This window comes from Trachemys scripta, chromosome 11 (genome assembly GCF_013100865.1).
Source record: "Trachemys scripta elegans isolate TJP31775 chromosome 11, CAS_Tse_1.0, whole genome shotgun sequence".
NCBI classification, from domain to species: Eukaryota; Metazoa; Chordata; order Testudines; family Emydidae; genus Trachemys; species Trachemys scripta.
Genome location: NC_048308.1, coordinates 64,437,906 through 64,465,170, shown reverse-complemented (window position 1 = coordinate 64,465,170; position 27,265 = coordinate 64,437,906). Strand labels below are relative to the sequence as shown.

The 27,265-nt window shown below is 39.9% G+C and overlaps 1 protein-coding gene across 1 annotated transcript in view; it reads left to right on the top strand.

Annotated features, from left to right (window-relative positions):
• The window catches only part of ERBB4 (erb-b2 receptor tyrosine kinase 4), a 971,560-nt gene that overhangs the window by 361,449 nt on the left and 582,846 nt on the right, over window positions 1-27,265 (top strand). Inside the window, exon 2 of the mRNA XM_034786069.1 lies at window positions 23,322-23,473. Coding sequence (XP_034641960.1) covers window positions 23,322-23,473 — 152 coding nt within the window. The remainder of the gene's footprint in view (window positions 1-23,321; window positions 23,474-27,265) is intronic.

The following is a 27,265-nucleotide window of genomic DNA, read 5'->3' as shown; positions in this document are numbered from 1 at the left end:
GTTTTTGTATGCTTTGGCAGTGAAATTGTTAACAATTTTGACGTTTAATTACCATCTTTAGACCTACCATCTGTAGATCTACTGTGCATTGATGAACAGGGCAGTTCACACCTCTCAGAACTAGATTATTAGACTCTCTCTCTGGAGACTCAAGCAGAGATCACTCTACTGTTTTACACTTGTTCAAAATGTAACTTTACAATCAGATATTTTGTAATTAAATCTTAGATTCCGGAGCACAATATGTTAACCTGCTGAAAGATACCTGCATCCTGAGCAACAATGAGTAGGATCAATTTGTTTGTGGGTGAAAATAATTCTCTTTTGTTCCTGATTAACTGATCTTATCCCATGTGCTTAGGAGCATCTGCCCAGTTTACAAGATGCCACTTCTGTCTTTCTCAGTGAGACAGAAATGCTGTATTTTAACTAAGTTCTGATGCAACTAGAAAAGCACCCAAAAATGTCTCCTAACTTCTGTGCCTGACTGCTTGTGCTCTAACCGCCCTGTGTAGACCCTGCTGACATGCTCAAAAAGGTTCTTAGTGTGAATTAATGCCGTACTGTTTCAAATGGGACTACATTGATGCATGCTTGGTCCCTTTAGAGCATGGCAGCAGGGCAGTAAGAGTGCAACATTTTAGACTGTTCTGCAGTTTACACTCAGGTGGTGTGCATTGCTGCACATTGTGTAAACAAGCCCTTAGTCCCAAATTACTGAGACTGATGCTGCCGGTCTTCAGCTGGATGCTAATGCTGCTGAAATCATCAGTCAAGTCCCTCCAGGACTTCTCAGTGCCTTGCAGGGTAGGGAGGGCTGGCAGGAGATGGGAAGCTATATTCCATTCAGGTAAGAAAGGGAGCCAAGCAGTTCATAGAACCATAGAATATCAGGATTGGAAGGGACCTCAGGAGTCATCTAGTCCAACCCCCATGTCTTCCTTCTTGTCCTCCAGTTGGGTGGAGGAGTAGGTGTTCTGTGGAACTAGCCATGGATTCATGAGAACAACCTCTGTTTCCCATGGATTTGCCCTCTTCATAGGATGTAGCTCTGTACAGACACTGACTCTTCCCCTCATGAGGTTTCTTTCCCTTTGCACTCAAGGAGTTCATACTCTTACTGTGCCATTTATCAGGAGGATGCCATGTGCCCACCCTTCCGAATACTCATCCTAGGCATGTGCAGATATCATAGAATAATAAGGTTGGAAAGGACCTCAGGAGGTCATCTAGTCCAACCCCCGGCTCAAAGCAGGACCAATCTCCAGACAGAGTTTTGCCCCAGATCCCTAAGTGGCCCCCTCAAGGATTGAACTCACAACCCTGGGTTTAGCAGGCCAATGCTCAAACCACTGAGCTATCCCTTCCCCCCATATGAATGAGAACTACTCACACACTCACTCACTCACTTACTTACTTTTTATTTGTGCACAGTTTTGAACATTTCAGTATTACCAACTCTCGCAATATTATTCTGAGTTCCCAGACTCATGTGATTACATGAGAATCTCGGCTGTCATTTAAAGAACACAAACAAGTTTCTAGCCCTGGTGTTGGAGGAGAAAAGCTGGATAATGTGGAGTGAGTGAACTCTAAAGGCTAAAATCAGAAAGCAAAGAAAAAGAGCTCAGTTTATTTTCTTTAAGAGTCTCATGAGTTTTAAGCTAATCCTTATGATTCTTTGGAGCCTGACTCATGATTTTTGTATGCTTGAAATTGGCGATGCTGAAAATCTTATGAAGTCCCTGTTTTGCGGGATATGCATAGCCCAGTTTTACAAACCCAAGAGGACAAAGTGGGTTGGATAAGCAATCCAAACTTGTTGGTGTCAATCCAAACCCAACCCAAACTCTTCATCACTTTATTTTAAAGCTGGGTCTCTATGCACCCAGCTAATTTGTGTGCAGTTTCCATGACAGCTTTCACAAATGCACTGCATGTGGAACAACTCAACTTGCATGCAAAATGGTAGTTTTGTGCACACAATAAGTGAGCAATTGCATACCTATTGGCACACCTATTTTCTTATTTTAAAATCTAGCCCTAGGGCTTTGTTCAGTGTGACAGAGTCAAAGTAGGTTCAGCTGACACAGTGGCGCTTTGAATATTGCTGTTCTCATTTGGATCAAGAAATAGCCTCCATTAGAAGATTGGTAGGCAGATCTAAAATGAAGAAATGATTATTTTCCAGCAGGCTTTGAAGTCCACGCTTTTTGATGTTGTTTGGTGGCGATTGCTGGGATTATCTTCATATCCTCCACGTATGTTTAAACATAAATTGCATTTGACTGCAGTGACACTAATTATGGCAGAGGTGATCAAATGCAGCCCCCCTGCTGGTGAGCTCAGCCAGTAAACCAGTCATGACTGACAAGGGTTTCTAGTGCTTTAGACAATTGGAATTTCATAAACTGTCCTTCACCATCCCCACCCCCCAATCGACTCAGAGAGAAAGTAACAGAGCAGGCTAGATCCAGAATCACCATCTGACAATCAGAATATCACACTGACAACCATCAGTGCTTAGAACGTGAAGCTGCTGCTTTGCAGCAAAGGTTTGATATACTGACATATTATCCCCCCGAGGCACAGTTCCAACCTTTTTATTTCCCCTTCGTTTAAAAAAAAAAGAATAACCTTCTTCCCTGAAATATGAAATGTCTTTGAGGTGTTTGACCAAATATTGTAAAAACACAGCCAGGGCTAATCATCCTAAAAGCAGCGCGTTGCATTCCTCTGACATTGGAATCATTTCAGTTAGTTTACAGTACATTTGAATCACAGTGTCACTCATCCGCTCAGTTTCCATTAACTTAGCCTGGAATTTCTTCTGTTCCTGCACAGGAGCAAAAGGGTCAAGTGTCTCCTTCATGCTCAGAACTACAGCCTGAATAACAATTCTGTCCGGGTAATTGTTATTAATTAAGCTATTCCAATCAGTCTCCATGTTTTTTGTTGTAATAAATAGTGAATGCATTTGTAACCTCTGTCGTCTTTGTTATTAGGAAGGGAAAACAAGGGAGCCCTATTCCTTGAGACCGTGCCTCATGGGATTTCTGTGGTGTCATTGAGTAGCCTTCCTTATTGCCTGATATATTTTTCTTTTTAAAGGCAGGGGGCACCCTATTAGAATGCAATGCTGAGCAGGCTCATTATTGTCAAATTAGATTCACTGACCTTCACTGCTATTTACCAGTAACAGACAGACAGCTTCAAGGACATTTTGCAATGGGTAAATTCACGCTGAGTGCCACTCACAGACAACTGGATCTCTCATGCTTCTGCATTACTGGAATATGCAGGAATGTTTAAACCCAGTCACAAGCCTTGTGTTAATAGAGTAGTTCTTTAAATGGATCACATGTCGTACCCCGTGTACACCTCCCTCACCTCCTCACATGCTTGCACATTCTTCAGATTAGATTAACTAGACCTTCAAGGTAAGTGTACAACCAGGGCAACATGTAGCACCAATATTGGGACCAAGTGGACTGAAAGTGGTACACCATGTCCCGTGTAGGCGGGTAATTGAAGTTTGGCCTTTCCTTTTTTATGTTTTCTTGATTAAATTTTAAATAAATTAAAAACCGCTATTAATTTCTACACAGTAATGCTGCATTAGATTCTTATAATCCAGCATCCTTTCTCCGTCTCTCCATCTAATTGTTTGTTACTTCCACTTGTGATCTGAAGTTTAAAATTACTGTAAATTCATCAGTGCCAGAACCTTGTCTTTTTATTAGTAATGTCATAATGATGAGGATAATACACTCTTATATAGTTCTTTTCATCAGCACATCTCAAATTGCTTTACAAAGGAGGTTAGTAAAGAATCTGTAGATAAGATGCATTCAGTCCTTGTAACAAATTTCAGCTAAAAAAGCTATTGATCCACAGTTCTTTATTTTGTTATTAAATGTTGACTTCTCCTATGGTGGCATTTATAGAAATGTTATTAAATATCAAGGTAGAGTCCTAGAAAGTAATTGGGGGAGTATGTGTCCATTTACAGGGCTTAATCCTTTCCCACTGGCAGTAGAGCCATTATGCAGCTGTTACAACTTTCAGTGCTCTGCTATTTACAATCCTGTGCTCCTAATGGGACAATTTGACCAGTGGATCTTTGTAGCCAAATAAACCACTGGGCATGTCTTTGCCCTGTCCCCAGAACTCTCCTCTGTGTTGCCGGAGCACTGACTGCAGAGGAGGGGACCTAGGGTGACCAGACAGCAAGTGAGAAAAATCGGGACGGGGGTGGGAGGTAATTGGCACCTATATAAGAAAAAGCCCCAAATATCAGGACTGTCCCTATAAAATCGGGAAATCTGGTCACCCTAGGACCTATTGGCCAATACGTAGTATGCTGCCTTTCAATGAGGGAACTGTGATGTAGAGCTGTTCCAGAAATACGTTGGTTTTTTCCTGTGAAAAATGTTGGGTTTTCATTGAAAAAATGGAATATTTTGTTTTTCAGCAAACAAAATGGAGAATCAGGTCCCAACTTTTCCTGTGTGGAGACAGGGCAAAATACTGGATTTTTAAGACATTTATTTCTCACTAATAGCTTAAAAAAACCCAGTCCTTTACTCTGTTTAAAGAAGTGGGATCAAGGCAAAATAAAAATTTATGGGATTGTAAAACAGCTTCTGAGTATATTTGGCGTATGCGTGTGCATGCGTGCACACACAATCTTTGTTTTCCCTCTTAACTACAGTATATAATTTCCAGCAAAGTGTTTGCAGTTTTGTTTGAAGAGAGACAAGCTTCAGGACAAATATTACTCCATTGATAAAACAGTCCTATTATTGGAGTCTTGGAGGTGTCACAACTAATGCTGTTTCTGCTCATGGGATTTACCATTTGGAAGATATTTTATTGTTATCTCATGACATTTCCCTGCACTTTTATGCTCATTTATGTAACTGTTTTCTTTGATTTATGGCTGGTTTTCTTCATTTATAGCAGTGCCATAAATTGTGTGGCCTTACTTTCAATGGTTATAAATTCAACAACATCACTAAACCACAGAATGAAAAAGAAAAAAAAACCCACCGCTTTTCAAACCGCCTTCTTATCACAACCATAAACAAAACAACCCCCTCTCTCTATACAAATGTACAACCAAGAATCAAAATAAGTAGGGGCACTAGGCTTCTTTGTTCGAGCGAGTATTTTTTGTTAGTGTAGCATGCAAGGAGTTCAAATCTGATGAAAGGACACAAGAGAACAAAACTTGCAGCAAGGAAAACACCATTCAAAATATACTTTAAGTGTAAAATGTATCCTATCAAACTATACACTCTACTCCAAATCCAAACTCTGCCATCCTTACTCACATTGAATAGCACCGCATTGCGCAAACCATCCTGATGAAGTAAATGAGACTACTCAAGGAGTAATGTACTAGTGAGTGGTAAGGGTTGGGGGTAGAACAGGGCCCATGCCTGGTGTTTATGGCACAAAGCTGGTGACAGTGCTACCCTTCTGAACTGACCACATAGGGTCCAGGTAATCAAACCCCTAGAGATTTATCTCAAAATTAAACACAACAACCAAACAAAAAATAAAACAACACACCTCCATGCAGAGATCAAGTACATAAGTTTCAGCCTCAGAAGAAATGTTCCAAAAACTTTGAGAATAACAAACAGGTGGTTTATAAATTGCTCCAATGGTCCCAATTTTCCAAACCATATGCTTTAAGTAAGTTCCTAAATCCATATTTAGGCACCTAAATAAAACTGGTTTAAATTTCAGAGGTGCTGCGCACCTGCAGCTCCCATTGACTTTGCTCAGATTTGTGGTGCTCAACATCTCTGCAAAGTAGGCTACTTTAATTTGAGTGCCTAAATATGAATTTAGGAGTTTAATTTAAAGCACGCATATTTGAGAAGAGAGGAAAAAAAAAAAAAAAGGCCTGTTTGTGTGTATATGTTTGTGTGTATGTGCACAGGCACTGACTCTGTGACTGCTCCGGGGCTGGAGCACCAACAGGGAAAAAATGATGGGTGTTGAGCACCCACCGGCAGTCCCCCCCATCAGCTCCTCCCCCTCCCCCCAGAGCCTTCTGCCTGCCAGCAGCCCCACCCATTAACTCCTTCCCCCAGCGCCTCAGGGCACGCTCAGGGGAGGGAGCAGAATTGGGTAAGAAGGGGTGGAAGTCAGGGTGGAGCAGGGGCGGGGTCAGGAAGAAGCAAGGTAGGGGTGGGGCCTTCAGGGAAGGGGTGGAGTGGGGGCGGGGTCTGGGGCAGAGCAGAGGTTTGGCACCCCACGGATCATTAGAAAGTCGGCGCTTCTGTGTGTGTGAGTGCATACCCACTCTCTGTACATGTAATTGTAATTACTGTAGATATTTTGCATTTTGTATGTGTAATTATATCCATACAGATCTTTACAAGATGATACCATATGAATCCCTGTTTATATCTGAACTGTGAAAAAAATATAAGGAATAAGGGATTATCTCTAATAAAACGTATTTGTCAGCTTTAAAATTAGGCAACACATAATATAGAAAAAACACGTTAGGTTTTTATTCTATACATTTTAATGATCAGAAAAGTGAAGCTTTGCATCCTATCAAATGTAGAAATCTGCACTTTAATAATCTGTTTTTATATCTCAGTATAACGGGGGATATTCAGAAAACAAAGCAGCCAATTAAAAGTCTGCATTCTTTCTCAAACTTGATAGATTAAAAAATAAAATCTTATTTTACACACATTACCACAGTGCCCAAACTGTAGTCCTGATGCTCAGGGCCTTTATCTCTGTGAGAACTGCAGGATCAGACCCTAAATTTATCGTGCCAATCACAATACAGCCGTCAGAATTACGTTGGTATTAAACTGTGCAACCACTTGTGTTCTCAGCAATACTTAAAGGTCTAAGTAATATTTAATCAGCTGCCTTATATTATGTGAACTTTCTTGTCTATTTGACAAGGTTTTTTCCTGTTTTTTTTTTAAGCCTGTGTGTTCATCAGTGGAAAATAAACTACAGTAGTTTAATTTCAGCTTAGGAAACCTGTGGATATTGCGCCCCCCCCCCCCCAAAAGTCATATTCTACTGAGTTGCACATTCAGCTTGAGGAAGTTAGAGAGAAACATTGCTGTCAGTTAATTTTGTTTTCTCTCTTGCTCAGTTGAGAAGAGTCCCTGAAGGGGCTATTCTGTACTTAAACACTCAATTTATTTGATCCCTGGTGAACAGTTGTTTTTCTTTATTTCCCACATGTTTGTCTTTAGTTCTCCTAGTTTTAGTGTTGCAAAATTGCTAGAATTTTGGATATAATTTCTTGTTAAATAAAGTTCTTGCTCGATCTAATTAAATATCGTAGACATTTGATCCTTTTAATTATGTGACCTGTGGATTATACGATAATTGCTAATTTACTCCACACATTGTTGTTCTGTATAATTGTACTTTGTAGGTCTCAGGGAAACATTTCAGTTTTTTTACATCACAAGTAACCATATAGTTACCCTGTAACTAAATAGTAATTGCCATTCACTTAAATGGTAAATAATTACCCACAATTACATTAATATATGCCTTGTGAAATAAAGCACTGATAACACCCCCAATCTGAGCCGCATTTTTTGCACAAGCACAATCTTAACATGTTGAGAAAGAAGACCAAAAGAAACGTTTATCATGTTTAGGGTGACCACACAGCAAGTGTGAAAAATAGAGACAGGAGTTGGGGGGGGGGGGTAATAGACGCCTATACAAGACAAAGCCCCAAATATCGGGACTGTCCCGATAAAATTGGGTCATCTGTTTTGTGTCACCAGTGTCGTTTAAAATATACTGAAAGCGTATGGAAACTGCAGCAAGGACCCAATTCCTGTTCCCATTGAAAGTAATGGCAAAACTCCTGTTGATTTCAATGGAATCAGGATCGGGCCTGCACTGTATGAATAGACTTCCCTGTGTGCACCCAAAATGGGTATGTTTGTACACTGTTCATTAAAACGCATTTAAGTAGAGTGAATGTGTGCAGAATTCAGGCAACCCCTCTGCAAAAAAGGCCCCTGGCTGTTCCAGAGACAAATAAAGTGCAAATCCCCAAGGAGTTTCACTATTGTTGGAGTTGCTATGGAATTCTGTTACTGCATTGCCAAGGCAATGCTCTGTGCAAGTTAAGCAGATACTTGGCCCTCTAGGAGAGGGGCAGCTTTACAAAGAAAGAAGTGGGGGGGGGAGGGAAGGAATACTTCATGTTTTCAAGCTAAGAATCATTATTCATAAGGAAGGGAAATGATTTGGTACCAACTTCGCCCCAGATGTGACAGGGATCTCTCTCAGTGAATCCGTTCTTGGATTAAAATACACATGGAAAAGTGTTTCTTTTTCATGTTACGCAGTTATTCATTTAGTGGCTTGTCTTCCCTTTACTTCCCCTACCACCAAGAAACCTGCCTGCCATTGGTGCCCTGAAGCGGCAACATAAAACCTTCTCATTGTTGGGCAGGTTTTTCCTACAGCTGGTAGTGACCTCACAGAGCAGAGAGAGCCAGGATGGAAGTTGGTGTGTCTGTATATGTGGTGTAACAACGTTCGTGCTCTCTAAGGAGAGCTGACTTCCCACCCAATAATCCTGGGAATTACAATTGTAAAGGACTGTTCTGTATGAGATGAACAATTTACTCTGATGAAGTGAAGGTGAGAGCACAGATGGGGTTAGTTAATACTGGGAAAGCGCTCTGGTCTAGTGGATTAAGGACACTTCTGGAAGTTTCATGACCAAGGTTCTAGTTTGTAATTTTAGGCCAGTATTTTCAAACTTGGGTGCTGAAAACGAGGTCCCTAGATCCATATTTCAGTACCTGAACAAAAGTGGCCAGATTTTCATAAGTACTGGACACCAGTGACTCTCACTAATCTTAGTAGGAGTTGCTGATGATCATCCTTCATTTGGGTGCCTAAATACAGAATTACTGTTCTAACTGTAGGCATCCAAGTTTGCAAATGTAGGCTTTTACCTACACAGAGGTAAAACGGGTCTAATACTGTATGTACTTACAAGCCTTCTTGACAAGGATCTTGCAAGTGTAAACTAGGTTAACATATGCAAAGCGAAATCTTGGGCCCAGGAATGCGGGGAGCAACCAAGATTAAAATCTTTGGTTTTTTTTTTTTTAATTTGCCTAATACTTGTGGCCTAGTTCCCCATTTTCTGCAGCTATCACAGTGAACTCAGCAACACTAATCCCTTCTACTCATCTGTCTACCCATTCTATTTGGCTCCCAGTATAATTTTCTTCCATGTGGTTGTGTGTCTATGGAACAGTGGGGGCCTAGTGCTTTCCTACTACTTAGTGATGGGGATGGGGGACTTGGCAGCTCCAATGCCCCTTGCCTCCAGGTGCTACTCCCCCAAATACATATTATATTTTAGTTGCTTTTAGGTAACAAAAATAAGGCTCCAGAGTGCACACCAATATTTACAAAGCGAAAAAAATGTTTTGATTTATTAGCCAGGAGGAGGTTTTTAGGCTACTTTGCATTTTGTCTGCATCAATCATAAATGACAAAGTGGTAGAAGATCAGTTTCACTTGGGGAATGACCTTTTGTAACTTCTATAGATTTCTCAGCTGAAGTCCTCGGTCATGGGGAAAAAACACCTGCAATATCCTGACTTGGGGAGAACATGGTGGTAAAAGAGAATAGGTGTTTAATCTTCTGTGACTAATGCTATTGATCAAATTGGGAAATATAATGACAAGGAATAATGGGGAACATAATGATGAAGAGTAACTATCCAGATCTTCAATCAGCAAGTTAAAGGTCTATTCTGTGGAGTTATCTTTCCTTTGGTTAGAAAATATTAACTGAAAGGGAGGGAATTTGAACAATTTATTTAAAAAATCTGAATTGAGGAAATCTTTAAGTACATCATTTTTACCGTCATGACCAATTGGTAAAGAGACTCACCAATTCTATGTAGAGACAGTCTGTAGGCCTCTCTAAACCAGACTTTACCAATCGATTATTTTGGGTGCGTGTTGCATTTGGAACTAAATTGGGAATGCTGGAGAGATTTTATAGGAGAACAAGGTTTTTTTTGTTTTTGGTCTCCTGCTTATGATAAGAAAGTGTTACATCCCATCTAAGCCACGATGTGTTAGGTACACAAATGTTACATACTTACTTATGTGTACTTAAAAGGAAGTCTTTCATTTTAAATTATTTTCTAATCCAATTTCTGCGCTAGGAATTTGCCATTTTGATCACAGAGGAGAGGGTGTGTTGCATCATAGTCTTTTAAAGGATGATGCCATTAAACAATGGAATGGTGAAAGTGCAACTAGGGCAAAGGGTGAAGACTGCTGTTAGTGTCTATATACCAGGTGTCACCATCATCCCCATGGCATCCCACCAGCTTGGAGGCTTGTACTGTCCCTCTTGATCTAAGCAAGTGGTTCCAGATTCACAGCAAGACCTCAAGGAGAGCCAGATGATAAAGCAGATGGCTGATGACTAATTTGGCAAAGTTTGATGAGTGGAAATTGTTTGCTTTAATTGCTTGTCAAGTCTGGTATCTACGGTGGAGTTAAGGGTCTACTACCTAAACTCAAAACAGAACAGAATAAGGAAAGAAAAGTGGAGGGAGCAAAGATAAACCAATTTACCCACAGCCCTGGGGAGGAATAATGCTGCTGGCACAGCCTAAAGTGGCTGTACCTACTTTCTAGTGCTGTGTGCCTGGTTTACATCCTGCAGCACGTTTTCACTCTATGACGTTGTAAGTGAAGAGGACAAAATGTATATGATGAAACTAGATGAGAAATAATACTGGAAAAAATAATTTAAAATGACAAGGCAACAAAGGATGGCATGGTCTAATATGAGCAATTATCCTTGAAACACTGCAATACAAATCTAGTTACTAATGTGATATCATTTTGACTGATGCCCACATGTTCACTACATCCTCTGAAATATGCTATAACATAAAATGAACAGATATTTTCAGGACATAATGCAAAGTCTGCGTATCAGCCCAGGAAAGAGTAATCACCCACAGATAATCATTCTTGATTAAGATACAGTCACTCTCAATATTTATAAATACCTATCACTTCTTCATGATAATCTCCTAGGACTGAGAAATTACTTCCCCTTGAAAACTGTCATTTCAGAGACATCTTTGTGGTACTGAGTAGACACCCTCTGATGAGCCCTTGTTGAAAGGGAGAGAGCCCAGATGAAAGGGCTGCAGGAATAAGATTTTAGGCGGAACAATGAGCAAAGTGTCTGAAACAACATTGGGCTGTTAATTCAGAAAGTTCATTCAAGGTCTTTCATTCTTTCAGTAATAAATGACACTAATCCTAACCAAAAAACCCTAACTCCTCTCCCGTCACCCAACCAACCAACCAAACTTAAAAAAAAAAAAAAAAAAAAAACCAAATCCCCACAAATTGTAAGATTTCTTTTTTCAGTTGGACAAAGGTTTAGTTTCATTTTTATGCGTCGGTACCTCATGGGTATTCGGCCAGTTTCTGATCCATTCACTCATGCTGAGTGGTACCTTAATCGATTAGTAATCGACTTAAAATCATTAACACCACTCAAATTCCTGAGTTTTCCTATATTCTATATATCCTATATAGGTTGTAAAGAATCAAGTTAGCTGGCATGATGTTGACCATGCATTTGCAATGTTGTTCTAGCTGTGTTGGTCCCAGGATACTAGAGAGACAAGGTGGGTGAAGGTAATATCTTTTATTGGACCAACTTCTGTTGGTGAGAGAGACAAGAGCTCTTCTTCAGGCCAGGGAAGACTTGAAGCTTGTCTCTTTCACCAACAGAAGCTGGTCCAATAAAGGATGATATCTCACCCACTTTGTTTCTCATGCTTTTGCAGTCAGTGGAGATCAGAATAAATTGTGACAGCTAATCATGGGTAAACCCAGAGGCTGAAAGCGTTGCTAGCTGACATGATGTTGTGAATACTCCTTGCCCTGGTCTGTGTTGACAGCGAAATCATATTCGGTATTAGCTTACTCCACTCTATATAGCCGTATTCAAACATGGCAACAATATGTAATATAGAGAATTCGTTAAGGAAGGCATCCCCACTTGTGTCAGTTGAGCTTTGTATTAGGGCGTGTAGAGAAAATTCCAAGCCAATTGTCCTGTTCCCTACATTTCCAAGCTGCCCTCTAAGTAACAATTTGTGGTCCTGTCCACCACTTCTAACCCACTTTCTAATTGTCTCTAATATAAAACTTTAAGCATTCCTTTAGCTAGAAATATACTTCTTCTAAGTTGAATCATCCTTCAAAAACATTAGATTTAAACAAGGGGAAAAAAGGTTTTGGAATTCATCTTAGTTTTGCTTCCTCCCAAAAGAGAGATCTACAATAGTTTAAATTCAGTGAGATCCGTCCTTAATTAGAACATTCTTAATTGCAGGAAAAACCAGGTTTATGGTTGATTAGTTGAAAGATGCTAGGAGAGTGTAAAGTAATGAAAAGGCCAGGAGGGAGTTTTCCCCTTCTTTCTGTGTCTTTTACAGCAAGGGGTAATCTAGGCTATTGTTAAGAGGTGAGGATATAATGACGGCAATGTTAAGTACTCCAAATTTGCCAGTAATTAGTGGCTTCTTAAAGGACCCACTGGTAATTTTTTCTGAGAGTTTTACAAACTTGGCACTGATGCTTGAGATTGCTAATAAAACATTACTTTATCCATTCCTTCAAGAGTCCCTGACAATGTCTTGTCTATAAAAGCAAATTTAATTAAGTAAATAAATTACTGCCAGGAGTAGCGTACAAATAGATTGCAACTGTGTGAAAAAGAGGCACTGTGTATTTATTGTTTAGCTCGCCTTGTCCAAAGTAAGAGAACTTGCAATTCTGTTTTCATAAACAGTCTCCTGAAATCAATGAGTCTGATGTTTTAAGCAATGTCTTGTGTATATACGGCCTGATTGACAAATCGATCAACAAATGAAAGTCGTGCTGCACTCAAGCAAAACCTCATGTAGCATGTAGAGAGAGACAAATGATTTTTATGCATAGTTGCCAGTGCCTTGTTATGAGATTCCCCCCACCCCTAAAAAAGTCAAACTCAATCTTTCATGATTTAAAAAGAATGAAAGGTGGATCTCCTAGGGCTTGCCTATACATGGAACTGCTATTCCTGAATAACTCCATGTATGGATATTCTTATTCCAGAACAAGATTATTCTACTTTTGGATTCACACATGAAGTTATTCAGGAATAACAGTTGCTGAATAGGTCTGTGAATAGGAAAGCACTTAGAAGGTTTGATTACAATACAGGGCTTTGGAGCTATGCTCCGGCTCTGCTCCAGCTCCAGGCAAAAACCTGCAGCTCCACTGCTCCGGAACTGCTCCATGCTCCAGCTCCGGGCTCCGCTCCAAAGCCCTGATTACAAAAATTAAAAAGATCAGTTGTTGAGCTAGGAGGGTTAAAAAAGAAACAGTCAAATTAGTAGAAGACTAGTTATATCGGGTCAAAAATGATTTCTTCATTTAAATATATATTGATCATCACTAGCACAGGATAAAATAATTAACTCATATTTGTTGGAATGTTTAAGTGAATTCAGTTCGATCATGTTCACACTTGCTACTTGTTAGTTTTGAGTGGACATTTAAATGATTTAGTGCTGCTGGAAAAAATGGTAATGGAAAATTTAATTTCAAAGTTGCATGCATAAGTATCTGTGGAAAGAGTAAGCCAAATTCATGCATATATGTGCTATAATTGCTTGCATGCTCATCTAGTCAGAGAACAGAGACTATAGTCTGTGACCTAGCTGCCCAATCGCAAGTGTAAACAGCCTGAATTTTGAATATTTGTGACTAATCCCTAGACTGAAAATTATGAAAGTATACGTACTGAGTAAATTGTACTGGAGTCTGGCTAGGGATAGACTGCCCAAGGATGCATCACAAATGGATGGTTGGCTCTTTTAGATGATGTCATGGGGTGGCTGGCCTTTTCAGATGATGTCAGTGCTGAAAATTAAGGCCAAACGTACACAAAGGGGACTTCATTTAAACTTTCCAAAAAAATCCCAAACCAATCCTTTCCTTCATTATGGTCAGTAGGTGAGGAGGAAAAAATGATAGTGGTGGGGCAGGGAAACAAAATTAATGTGAGAGATGAAGAGAAGTAATTGGGGCGGGGGTGAGAGCACATGTAAGGGGGAAAAAATGACGCTCTGAACTATCCTTCAATCCGAAGTTCCAAGGTGCCCTATCGGAAACAATTTGTGGCTCTGTCAGCCACTTATAGCCCATTTTCTAGTGTAAAAGCTAAACTGGGAGCCAGTTAATAGACCACATTTTCTTTTTATATAAAAGAAAGTGGCTGTTAGGCTATAAACTACCGCTGAAAGAGCAGTAGGGTTTCAGGAGGATAGCAAGGCATAGTCCAGGACATCTTAAATAAACTAAATTAAAATAAGAAGGGGTTAGCAAAATTGTACAAACCATATATACTCCAACTAACTGGGTGATGGTATTTAGAATCTTTCTCCTATTTTTTTATCCTTTTACTAGGACCTGCTAGTCATAGTGAAGGGATGCATTGCACAAAACTATCTTTAGTTGATTTTATTTTCTAACTGAGACATAGCCATATTTGAATAGCGATAAACCACAACAATGTGTCTTAATAGGATATTGGACTTCTCAGGGAGTGGGGGCACTTAGCCTCCAACTTGATGATAGGTGTGCATTGGTGCCTACTGTCATGACTTATTGCCATAATAAAAACAAAGGTGAGGAAATCGCAATATGCTTGTGGATAACCTCTCTGCAGAGAAACTTGTTTTTCAAAGCTGTGCACTACATGCACATCCTGCACTTATGGCTTGTCGGTCAATCTGTCTTTTTGCTTGTCTGTCTTTATTGGAAAATGTAAGGAAATCACAGATTTTTCCTGTGCATATTGCACATACAGAAACCACTCTCCCTCATTTTTACTAGCCTTGTGACAACTGTGGTGTGTGAATTTCTAATCAAGGCTGGGATGTTCACTCACAGAGATGACTAAGGCAGGTACAACTGTGAGAGAAACTAGCTAGTGATGATACATACATGGCAATTCTCCTCCAACTAATGTCAGGGGCAAGTGAATTATTATTTTTTAACCAATGGAGGCACTCCTACTGGGACTGCTCTTAATGTGTGATCTTTATTTTATTGCTTATAGTCAATTTCTGGTGATGTGTATAAATGTGTTTAACAATACACAGTGATGTGCTTTGAAGGGGCACTATTATATTTATGAAATATAGATTAAAGTTTGATTTTTGAATTGCAGGGGAAAGCTGACATGTTTTGGCATAACTGTATTAACGCTCAGAAGAGCTGAAGTATATATTACAACAGCATCTGTTAAAATATTTGCATTATTGTTGCATTTAATTTTAAAAAGCAGTGACAGTAGATAAGTGCCAGGTATTGTTTTTGTTCTAAGAACTAAAAATAGGAGAGATGGCTAATTTAATATCGTCTATAAAAGTCTGTGTTAGATGCAAACTCAGGACCCAATTCAGCAAGTTACTTAAGCATGTGCTCAAATTTAAGTTTGAGTGTATGCCAGTCCCTAAAATTAGGTGCCTGCTTAAGTACCTTGTTAAATCCACTTAACTCACAGTTAAAAATGCATAGTTAAAACAGTACCTATTTACTAACAGTTTAAAATACTTTTTTTTTTTTTTTTTGGTGCCCCCGTTTTTGATTCCATGTCATATGTCACAAGCCACTGTGTTCCTTCTCCCAAAGAGCTTATTCTCCATTTGGCCTTGGCCTTGTTCAGATCTTGAAAGACTAGTGAGAGATTCTTTCTTGTATCTCCCAAAGAGACATCTGAACATGCAATCTGAGCATGCTTTATGAAATTTACAGTAGGCATTGCACAAAGAACCCTAATGATTCTGACTCCTAGCGGGGATTCTGACATTGTTCCGGATAAACCAGAACTCCTTTGTTATTATAAATAGGACCTGCATTTTCAGTCACTGCAGGGATCATTTTTTACATTGCTAGTTATATCTTCCAGTAAAAAAAAAAAAAATCATATCCGATTCCTCTACTTCATCTAGGAGTTCAAGTCCCAGCAAAGGGAGGGTGGAGGCACTCTGAAGTTTTGCATCCTTAGATCTTCCCATGAAGAACTTCTTTGGATGGTTCTCATTAGGGGATTTGTCATTATTGGGAAGACAGTTCACTCCTGGAGGAGCTTCTTATCATTTAGTATTGTACCGTGTAGTGCCTCATTGCATGGGCGGGGAGGAGAGATGCCTTGAGAACTTCATTGCTGAGAATGTCTGTGAAAAGGTGTAACACTGGGGATTTCCTTTTATGGGATTTATTTTCTTTGCTGAGATAACATTTGTTTTTCAACTCCACTCCCTTCTGGAGCACTACTTAAAAACTGACCTGTATTGATTTGAAAAATTACCTTACAATTATAAAACATACAGGCAGGTCATGGATATAAGGAATACACTTACCACTCATGTGCCGGTGCTGCCCAGGTATTAGTATTATTTTTTTTTTAGTGGTATGTAATCTATGAAGGCGCCTTTGGAGAATCTCTTCTTGGGGAGAAAAAGAGGTAATGGAGATCCTGGAAGGATATCTGGGGAACTTTCCATCCTAGACTCTTACGCCTTCACTTTTTTCTCTCTAAATCACTATCTAATCTAGTTCTCTTAGGTGCTTATGTGGCTTCCATTACCATAATATCTGAGCAGCTCACAATTTTTAATGCATTTATCCTTAACAAAACCCACATTTTACAGATGGGATCTGAGGCACCGAGGAGCTAAGTGACTTGCTCAAGCTCACACAGAAAGTCTCAGTGAATTAACCCTTTGTCTCCTGAGTCTTATGCTAGCCCGTGAGCCACTGGAGCATCCTTCCTCTCAGCTCCATCACTGCTCCAGGATGTACTCCTGTCAAGGCTGTATCCCCACTTTGAACTTTAGAGTACAAATGTAGGGGCCTGCATGAAAACTTCTAAGCTTAACTACCAGCTTAGCTCTGGTCCGCTGCCACCATCCCAAGAATTCCCATCCCTGGGAAGCCTTGAGAAACCTTCACCAATTCCCTGGTGAATACAGTTCCAAACCCCTTGGATCTAAAACAAGGAAAAATTAATCAGGTTCTTAAAAAGAAGGCTTTTAATTAAAGAAAAAGGTAAAAATCATCTCTGTAAAATCAGTATGGAAAATAACTTTACAGGGTAATCAAACTTAAAGAGCTCAGAGGACTCCCCTCTAGTCTTAGGTTCAAAGTATAGCAAACAAAGATAAACACTCTAGTAAAAGGTACATTTACAAGTTGAGAAAAACAAAGTAAAACTAAGATGCCTTGCCTGGCTTTTTACTTACAAGTTTGAAATAGGAGATACTTGTTTAGAAAGATGTGAAACTGGATTGATGTCTGGTCCCTCTCAGTCCGAAGAGCGAACGCACAACCCAAACAAAGAGCACAAACAAAAGCCTTTCCCCCCCAAGATTTGAAAGTATCTTGTCCCCTTATTGGTCCTTTAGGTCAGATGCCAGCCAGGTTACCTGAGCTTCTTAACCCTTTACAGGAAAAAGGATTTTGGAGTCTCTGGCCAGGAGGGATTTTATAGTACTGTACACAGGACAGCTGTTACCCTTCCCTTTATAGTTATGACAACTCCACTTCCATTTTTTTGAGTTAATTTGTCCTATAGACCCCGGTCAAGTCATGTACTTTGATGCAGTGGATTGTAGTCTTCTCAATATGGTTCTGAGGAGTTTGTACCCTCCGAGTTATGTACCCTGTTTCTTGTGTGTATCTGTTTATGCATTTGGGCTTTCTACACTAATGTTTCACTGTATTGAGCTATAGCAGCTGAGCCATGCCATTTAATGCAAGGGAGGATTAAAGTTAGTCAGTGACTTTCTCCTGTTTCCTGAATTTGGGGGTACTGGGCAGAGCAGTTGGGTACATAGGATCCGTTACCTATTGGACAAGTACTCCATTGGGAGGAGATGTCCATATATAAGCTAACGCACAGGAGCATCTTCACATAATAAAAGGATTGTAGGCATTTTTCTCTAAACTGTAAATGAAAGGATTGAAATACTTTAGTTATAAGATTGCTTTAAAGGGGCCAATCATTTTTTTTATATTTGATTTTAAGGTTCATTTGACTAGAATAATTAGTTCTGTTTGCTAGCTTCTGACCGCAACCAGAAATTATTAATGCAGTAAGTTATCTGTCCACAAGTATCTTCGGTGTAATAAAGCTTTTGGCCCTGATTTTAGTGTCACTGGGACGGCTCAGATTCTTAAACTTAATTATGCACTTGCATGCTTTGCAGGATCGGCACCTGATTGTAGGATCAAACCCATACTTACTGCATAACCAGTGGGTCAGATCTGCAACTGGTATAAACTGGAAGAGCACCATTGACTTGAAATCAATGGAGCTATACCAGATTACACCAGCTCAGGATTTGGCCCAGGGTTTGCATTTATTTAGATTCTGAAAGAGCTTGGTTGGAAAAAAACAAAACTTTCCCCTGAAAAAAATTACAAGAAAAATTCTCTTCAAAATTTTTTTGACCACAGAGTGTTGGGGTTTTCATGGGAATTTTCAAAACAGTATTTCAAAACAAAAATGTTTTAATTTTGACTTAAAATGTCAAACTGGGTTCAGCAAACAAACAAACAAATGGTAAACCAAAAAGAAAAAGAAAAAAAAATTGCTGAAAGATTGGGTCCTGGGGATAATAACGGGTCCATTTCAAATCCTTTCAAGAGGAAACAACTTTAAAATTAAAAAAAAAGTGTTTTTAAAATTAGCCAGCTTTATTAATAATCCATTTAGTAACTTCAGAATACACAGAGAAGCAACATTAGGAAAGTATTTAATGTATTTTTAGCTTCTAATATAATTTAACAGCTGAAAACAAGGGGAGCCATCTCTACATGAGAAGACAGTTCCATGTGGACCGCCAGTGTACAGGCACCAGACCCTAGTCTGGGAATTATTGTTCAGGTGCTTGCTACTAATTGGCCGTTAGAAGCCGGAAGGAGTTTTCTAGAGAGAAAGCTGCTACCAAATCTTTGGCTGTCTGCTTTAACCCATCACTTGCTGAACCACTCTGACACAACAGTAGATATCTGCACAGCCAGTAGAGACTCCCAGTGATGATCAGAAAGGAGAATTTTTCCTGTTTTCATATAAATATAAAATACCTCTGGTATAAATGACAGAATATGACAAGTAGTCATTTATAACACTCATAAAAGCCTTGTTACTTCTGCTGTTTAAAAATAGCAAAACATTTGAAAAGTGTGTATTTCAGTCAATTTTATTGACTTTGCCCCTAATCCAGGAGTTTTCAATCTTTTTTCATTTGTGGACTCCAGAAATTTTGAATGGAGGTGTGGAGCTCTTTGGAAATCTTAGACATAGTCTGCGGATCCCCAGGAGTCCACGGACCATAGTTTGAAAATCATTGTTTTATGATAATAACAACCTTTTGCTGACTCCTTAGACATAGTCTATGGACCCCCAGGGGTCTGCGGACCACTGATTGAAAACCACTGCTCTAGTCGTACAGAGATTTGTTTGTATTGATTTAGTCTAAGGCTACGAATGGCTCCCAAAAAGCTATTTTGGTCTGGCAGGTATTTTATTTAATATGCTTCCTGTTTCAAAACCTTGGCTAAATTTGGATTTGCTTATGTGCAAGAATGGCCCACAAGGAGATTGTTGATGGGAAAGAAGAAATACATAAGGAAAGAAATTAAATATAATTTCACCCCCAAATGTAAGTAACATTCAAGTTATGACAGACCGAGAGACCCAAGACAAAAGTGCTTTTAAAAACTATCTTCTAATTTGATTTTGTAGCCACTCGAAGGGTGGGTTTTTTAATTTAACTCACTGGGAATTCTGCTTTGAGTGGCTGTGAGTTGGTCTTTGAATTTAGAACAGAATGCCAGCCTGAATGTTAAAGGATGGTTATACACTCACTGAAAAGTCACTGTGTAAAAATGGCACATTTGAACTTATGAGATAGTTCCCCATATGTATTCAGAGTCACAATCTGCCAACTTTTGGAACTACAATAAGTTTGGGCGGGGAGATTTTTTTTTTTCACTTCTGTTTAGCTGTGCAACACCAACACCATTAAGAGCAAGTGATGTGGATTCGAGTCTGGCTCTGGCATCATAAACAGAATTGTTAAAGGGACACAGTCACCCGGGAAACCACATCTCCATGTGGTATGTTGTACTTGCTATCGTTACAAGAAACGCCTGGGATTACTACAACGGAAAGATGCAAGAAAAAATATTTGTCGTCTTTTCAGTTTGATCGCTGTGTTCATTTGACATCCACTTTGGCTATGTCTTCATAGCAAAAGCTGTGCATGGGCTCGCCTACCCAAGCTAGCTTGAATCTAGCCAGCATGGGTAACAACTGCAGTGAAGACAGTGTGCTGTAGCCTTCAGAGTAGGCTAGCAAGCCAAGTATGTACCCAGGGTCTGTGCTGGGCTTATACTACCCACAATGAAGCCCAGGCTGTGCAGTCTTCACTGCCTTTGTCACCCACACTAGCTAGATTGAAGCTCGCTCAGGTAGGCGAGCCCATGCACAGCGTTTGCTGTGTAGACAAAGCCAAAGTGTATAATCAACTTCACCATTTAGTTGATAGTAGAACTTCCTGTCACATGAACTGGAAAGATGACATCCCTCTTCTTCAGTGCTTTGGGCGTGCATGTGTGACCAGAATCCCACGGGAGCCAGCTGAGGTCACTCAATTAGGGTGAACTACAAAGAATGGGGCAGGCAATCCCCAAAGCTGATGGATATTCCAATACTAATAAGGCCTTGGCTACACTTACCCGCTAGTTCGACAGCTGGAAATCGAACTTCTGGGTTCGACTTATCGCGTCTAGTCTGGACGCGATAAGTCGAACCCGGAAGTGCTCGCCGTCGACTGCGGTACTCCAGCTCGCCGAGAGGAGTACCGCGGAGTCGACGGGGGAGCCTGCCTGCCGCGTGTGGACCAAGGTAAGTTCGAACTAATTCGAACTAAGGTACTTCGAACTTCAGCTACGTTATTCACGTAGCTGAAGTTGCGTACCTTAGTTCGAATTAGGGGTGTAGTGTAGACCTGGCCTTAGATTTACCAAGCTACCACAAAATAGCTTTTATTATACCTCACTGGTTACACACTAGTCAACAACACAGTTCCCTTAAAGTAACTCAGCTTCAGGCCTCCACCTAGATATCCAAGTCAAATATGATGAGGATTAATGAAAATCTTATTCATCATATGAAAAAGGTTCTACCAATCCCAAAGGATCAGACACATTACTTCCCAGGTCAATGAATATTCCAGGTCTTACCCAACTACATGCTTACAGCCAATTCTTATTAACTAAACTAAAATTTCTTAAAAAAGAAAAGGGAGTGAGAATTGGTTAAAAGTTCAGTATACATACAGGTATGAGTCAATTTTGAGATTCAGATTCATAGCAGAGATGGAGAGCTTTGTAGATGCAAAGGGTTCTTTCCGAAATAGTTCATAGGTTATAGTCCAATGTTTATATTCAGGGTGGTCCAGTCAGAACTAGGATCTCTGTCCTTATGGCTTAGGCTTCCCTGGCATGAAATCTCAAGCAGACCTGAGATAAAAAGGATTGGAACCCAAAGGTCTTTTATACAATTCCAGGCCTTCTTTGACAGTTTGGAGTCCTTAGTCGAACAATAGGCACGCATGGGGCCTTTGAAGTGGACCCATTTCCTAAGCATCACAGGTAATTATCCACACAGATTAACACAAGGCAATTGCCTGTTTTTCCACCATTCACAGATGATTTGCTATACATTTCAAAGAGAGATGATGCAGCGATAGCCAATGTTTACAGTTCATTTAAATGTTAAGATATTCTTTTGATCTCTGAATTAACAGAATACAGTATAGACAGGGACTGTTTGATTACATTGTTGATTTCTACCAATATATTTGTAAATACACAAAAACACAAACATTATCTCCCCATATGTTTTTAAGGGTTGAATTTGAGTAATTTATCCTGCAGAAGTCTTAACCCTCTTGGTCATGCATCACAGTGTGCTTCCCCCACGGCCCAGAAAGAGGATATCCACTGGTAACAGCAGCAGCAAAATGGAAGCAGAAGAGGCAGCAGTCAGGCCTATGTAAAGGAATGGGAGAGGAAGGGGAGCAAAGGTCGGCTAGAGCACATTTTGTGTTGCTCCTGCTTTGCCCAAATGACCTTTATTACCTGCTTTAAAAAAAAATCTTTAAAAGATGACATATTATTTAAAGTGTGCTTCATCAGAAACATAAAGAAAATCCATTTAAAAGAAAATGAATCTCGCCATGTTCCTTTAACCATGTTTTGAGTGTGCAATCCTTATTGTTAAGGAAGGTAGCACCTGGAAAGAAACCAGCTTGACTTTCAGAATCCGTCTGAGTTTGAATTAGGTGGGGGAAAAAACATTTTTTTACTTGTAAATGAACAGATTTTGTTTGGATCCACTGAAAGAAGCACACATGGACTGTCCTGTTTGATGCCATTTCTACAGTGAGTTTTCAGAATAGAACTAAACTTCAAAAAAATGTTTTTGAAGTCTTTCCAGCTTGCCTGATCCTTAACATACGTGTGTATATTTCATTATAATCATCATAGAGAAGAGAAAAGGGAATTTTCTTTGTTTATTCCTTCTGTACTTCCTACAAAAACTTTAGACGGGAATATCTTTCTGGAAGTCTTCCTATAGTCTAACACAAGTATTGGAGTAACTGGATGAAATTCTCTGGCTTGTGTTAGAGAGGAAGCCAGAATAGATGATAGTTTGGTCCCTTCTGGTCATAAAATCGTTGAAACTATGAATAGCCCTTCTAGATTTAGAAACATACTATGGTCAATGGCAAATCTCCTATGGAGTTCGCTGAAACTAAGATTTTACCCTTACTTCTTACTTACACATTGCTTTGTAATATTTCTTACATTTCTGCCTTTTAAAGCCTTTTGCTTGTTCTCTGGTTAGTACCACAACGTTGTCTCCTTTGGTCATGCATATTATACTGCTGAGATTACTATGGAGAATATTTGTCGCTACCTGTCACTGCTGTTGCTATTAAGGCAACTTGTAACATTTTCCTCTATGACATAATACAGAGATTAAAACAGGACTTTTATTGCAGTTAGGTATATCTTTGTCTACAACTTTTGTTCCCCACTTTGCTTCTGTGTCTCTGATCATTATATATAATATACATATTTTTTTTTCTTTTTTGCAGTGTGCGCTGGTACTGAGAACAAGCTGAGTTCTCTGTCTGATCTTGAGCAGCAGTATCGTGCATTGCGCAAGTACTATGAGAACTGTGAGGTAGTCATGGGCAACCTGGAAATCACCAACATTGAACACAACCGTGATCTTTCCTTCCTCCGGGTAAGTAACCTCTTTTCCCACCTTACCCATTGTGTGAGCAGATATTGGTGTTCGACTGCACACTAACAGAGTGTCTTGTTCATACGTGGAGTTTCTATTCTGCTGACTGGCTGAGACAGTAATAGAAGCAGACCATAAAAAGATACAGTAAAGTCACAGAGGTGCAAAGTAAAAGAACAATAGTGCACCAACTGAGTGTACAGTTGCCAGGGTTTCTGATAGAAGGTACTGGCAGTGCACATTTAATGTGTCTGCTTCTCGGTGTGAAGGTGTGTTAGGAAGAGACATGGGAAGGTCAGAGGATCTTGCAGATAAACACTGCTGGTTTTAATAGGCTAATCCTATTAAAATGCCAGGCAGAAACAGCTAAAATGGTAAACAATAGGTGAACTCCATGTGCAATACTTGTGTAACATTTATCCCTTACTAACATGTTCAGTAACACCCTTCCATTTACAGCAGTGTCTAGGGTGACCAGATGTCCCAATTTTATAGGGACAGTCCTGATATTTGGGGCTTTGTCTTAAATAGGTGCCTATTACCTCGCACTCCCGTCCCGGTTTTCACACTTGCCATCTGGTCACCCTGGCTGTGGCATTACAATGTGTGGAGTCTCCAGGTGCTAGAGGATGTCAGTGGTGGATCAAGAGGTGCATATGAGCTAGTGCAGTTCTGTCATTCTGAGACTGCAGACAGCCTGAGAGTAGTAATGAAGAGAGATGGGGAGGATGAAAGCCAAATTAAGAGTCGCTAAACGGCACTGTTGTTTATTCTTTGACAGTTGACTGTTTTAGAAGAAACATCCAGCTAAGGGATCATCCAGTGTATTCTGCTCATTTGAGAGTGTGTTCCACTGGATTAAGGCCGCAGTGTGTGTGTGTGGGGGGAGATATGCAGGTGTAGGAATGACTGTCAGGTGAAGGGAGAAGAAATGTTAGTATGATTGTGGCCCAAATGGGCCATAACATGATATAGTTAGTCAATATGGATGAGGTCAAACCATGATACAAATAGAGTAAAGTACCATCTTATATGGCTTGTTTTGATTATGTACAACTCTCATAAAACCCCCCTGTGTTTCTAAATGTGTGTGTCTGTGTGTAGATAACACTTGTAGGAGATGCGGAGACCAAGGGAAGAGGACAGTCAAAACCTCAGTCAAGGGGAAGGAATGGGATGGCAGATGCCCACCCTAAATGTTTTTCTTTGCATTGTTGGCCTGGGAAAGATCAGGGATAGGCAAAATGTTTGCTTTAGAGCTGTCTCATTTTGTTTTGCAGGGTCTTATGTGAACCTTTTCTTTAATATTAGTTCACAAAGATTTAACTTTCTACTGTTGGTTCTAACAAAGCTGAAGCACAAACCAAACCTTAGTCCGATTGGCATGTTTCGCTTCTTTTCAGGTTAAAATCACTCCACTCCAAACCACACCTTGGGCTCATGGTTGCTCCAAACTTAGACCAGGCTTGCTAAATGGTTTGCAAGCTTGACTCAAACTAAAAGGTGCATTGAGGGTAGTTTTAATTCAGTTTAATTGATGACCAGTTAGCTACATAATTGCAAATGCTAGTCTAGACATTCCGCAAACATAGAGGGTGAGTCCTAGGGTAAACCACCAACTTTAGAACAAGTGTCTATGGACTGTCTAGACTAATGTTCACAGTCATGTTAGTTAATTGTCAATCAATTAACTCACATTAAAACAGGACCACAAACTCTGCTCTAGACAAATCTTCACCGAACATGGCCCAAGTTTCCGATATGCAATGAAACTGCAAACAAGGTCAGTTTTGCTTGGCTCCAAGTTTTTTTATGAAAGCTTTTCACAACTCTAAATTCTTCCCTTTTTGGCTGTCCGTTTGGGGTGGAAGGTCAGAATACTGTGTGAATTACTGAATCAGGTCTTCGCACAGAGGATGGCCTCAGTGAGGATTGCTTGTGTTTAAAGCTGGCCCCACCTAACTAAAGGAACAATTGTGGTCTATTCATTAAGCAAACTAGAAGTGAAAATGAAGTTCTCTCCTACTTGTTTCCCCCATGACTCTAAATAGTCTCCTTTTTCATACAGATTCCTCTGCTGTTCTTTTTTTGGGCAAGCCTTAAACAGAAAAAGAGAGGAAAATAGTACAGGAAAAATATCAATAAACTAAGCAAATGAGAAGAAGAAATGAGGGCCATCAGTGGTAAATCAAGGGAATTTACTGGCTTTGGCTTTGTGGAGATCGTTACGAAGGCTTTTATTTATTTATTTTACCTGGGACCACCCTCTCACAGATGTCTCGGGGGGGGAAAAACCAGAAAAACACAAATATGAAAACAAACCGGCAGCTCTAGTTTAATATGATAAATTACCATCATTAAATAGAGGAAAACATGTTCTTGGTGAAATAAATAAATAAAAAGGTGGCATATTTATGCTAATAATTCAACATTCATTAGTTAGACATTATTATGTATTTTAATGACCTAACAAAGGTGGCAGATGGGATCTAACCAAGAGCCAGGCTATTAGTCACTTTTAGCCTTTTAAATGGTGAAATCTGTAATGTAAGTGACACACAGCCTGCCCTGCTCCCCTCCACCCTCAGTCTTCTTACTTTCCTTCTACCCCAAATGGGCTTCAAGTAGCCAATAGACAGACTGCTGGTTTATTTATGTGTCTAGCTGACGAGCATCTATGTAAGCCTTCCTTCTTCCTCATTAGTACTGACCCTGACTCAGAAACCTTTCACGCCAGTAAACAGGCAAGACCTATTGAACTAGGCAAGGCGGGCTTTACTTTTTATTCTGCAATAGCAGATGAATACCAACATGAAGGGGAGGGTGAGGGGATGATTTTATTTGCACTGTGGAAAAAGATTAAAAAAATAACAGCCCAGCTTTCATATTTATTCAGACACTTAACACCTACATGGATTGCTTTCATGTTTGGGTGTTAACTCTGTGGTTGTCTAATTATTAAAGATGAATGGGTCTACTTTTCCGCTGCCTTTTACTTTGTTTAGTCATTTAGGCCTTGTTTCGGGAAGGTCCTTAAGCAGGTAAGAGCCTGTGCTTAGTCTAACACTTCAAAGAGAGTGACTCATGCTTAAATTTACACACCTACTTAAGTACCTTTACTTATTCCTGTGTAAGGTGAGTGTAACATGCTGTCATTCTGTCTTACACACCTTGTATCACTTGCCTGCAGATAGATGAAACTTGTTGCCAATTCAAGTACCAGGTCATCATATAGGACAGTTGCTGACCTTAGGACCTATCAGGGTATACCCCCCAAAATCTGAACTCTGGAGTACAGATGTGGAGACCCGCATGAAAGACCCCCTAAGCTTATCTTCTACCATCTTAGGTGAAAATTCTTCCAAGGCACAGTCTTCTGCCTTGGACAGATATTGCTGCCACCACCAAGTGATTTTCACAAATATTCAGGGAAGGGTCACTTGAAATCCCTATCGCCCCCAAATATACTCCCAAGCCTCTTCACCCTCTTTTCTGGGGAGGCTTGAGAATAAAATACTAACCAGTTGCCTTAGCAATGTGAGAACAGACTAACCCCTTGTCTAAGGACTTTGGAATCAAAGGATTCTTTAAAAAAAGGACAGGAGTACTTGTGGCACCTTAGAGACTAACAGATTTATTAGAGCATAAGCTTTCGTGGACTACAGCCCACTTCTTCGGATGCATATAGAATGGAACATATATTGAGGAGATATATATACACACATACAGAGAGCATAAACAGGTGGGAGTTGTCTTACCAAGTCTGAGAGGCCAATTAATTAAGAGAAAAAA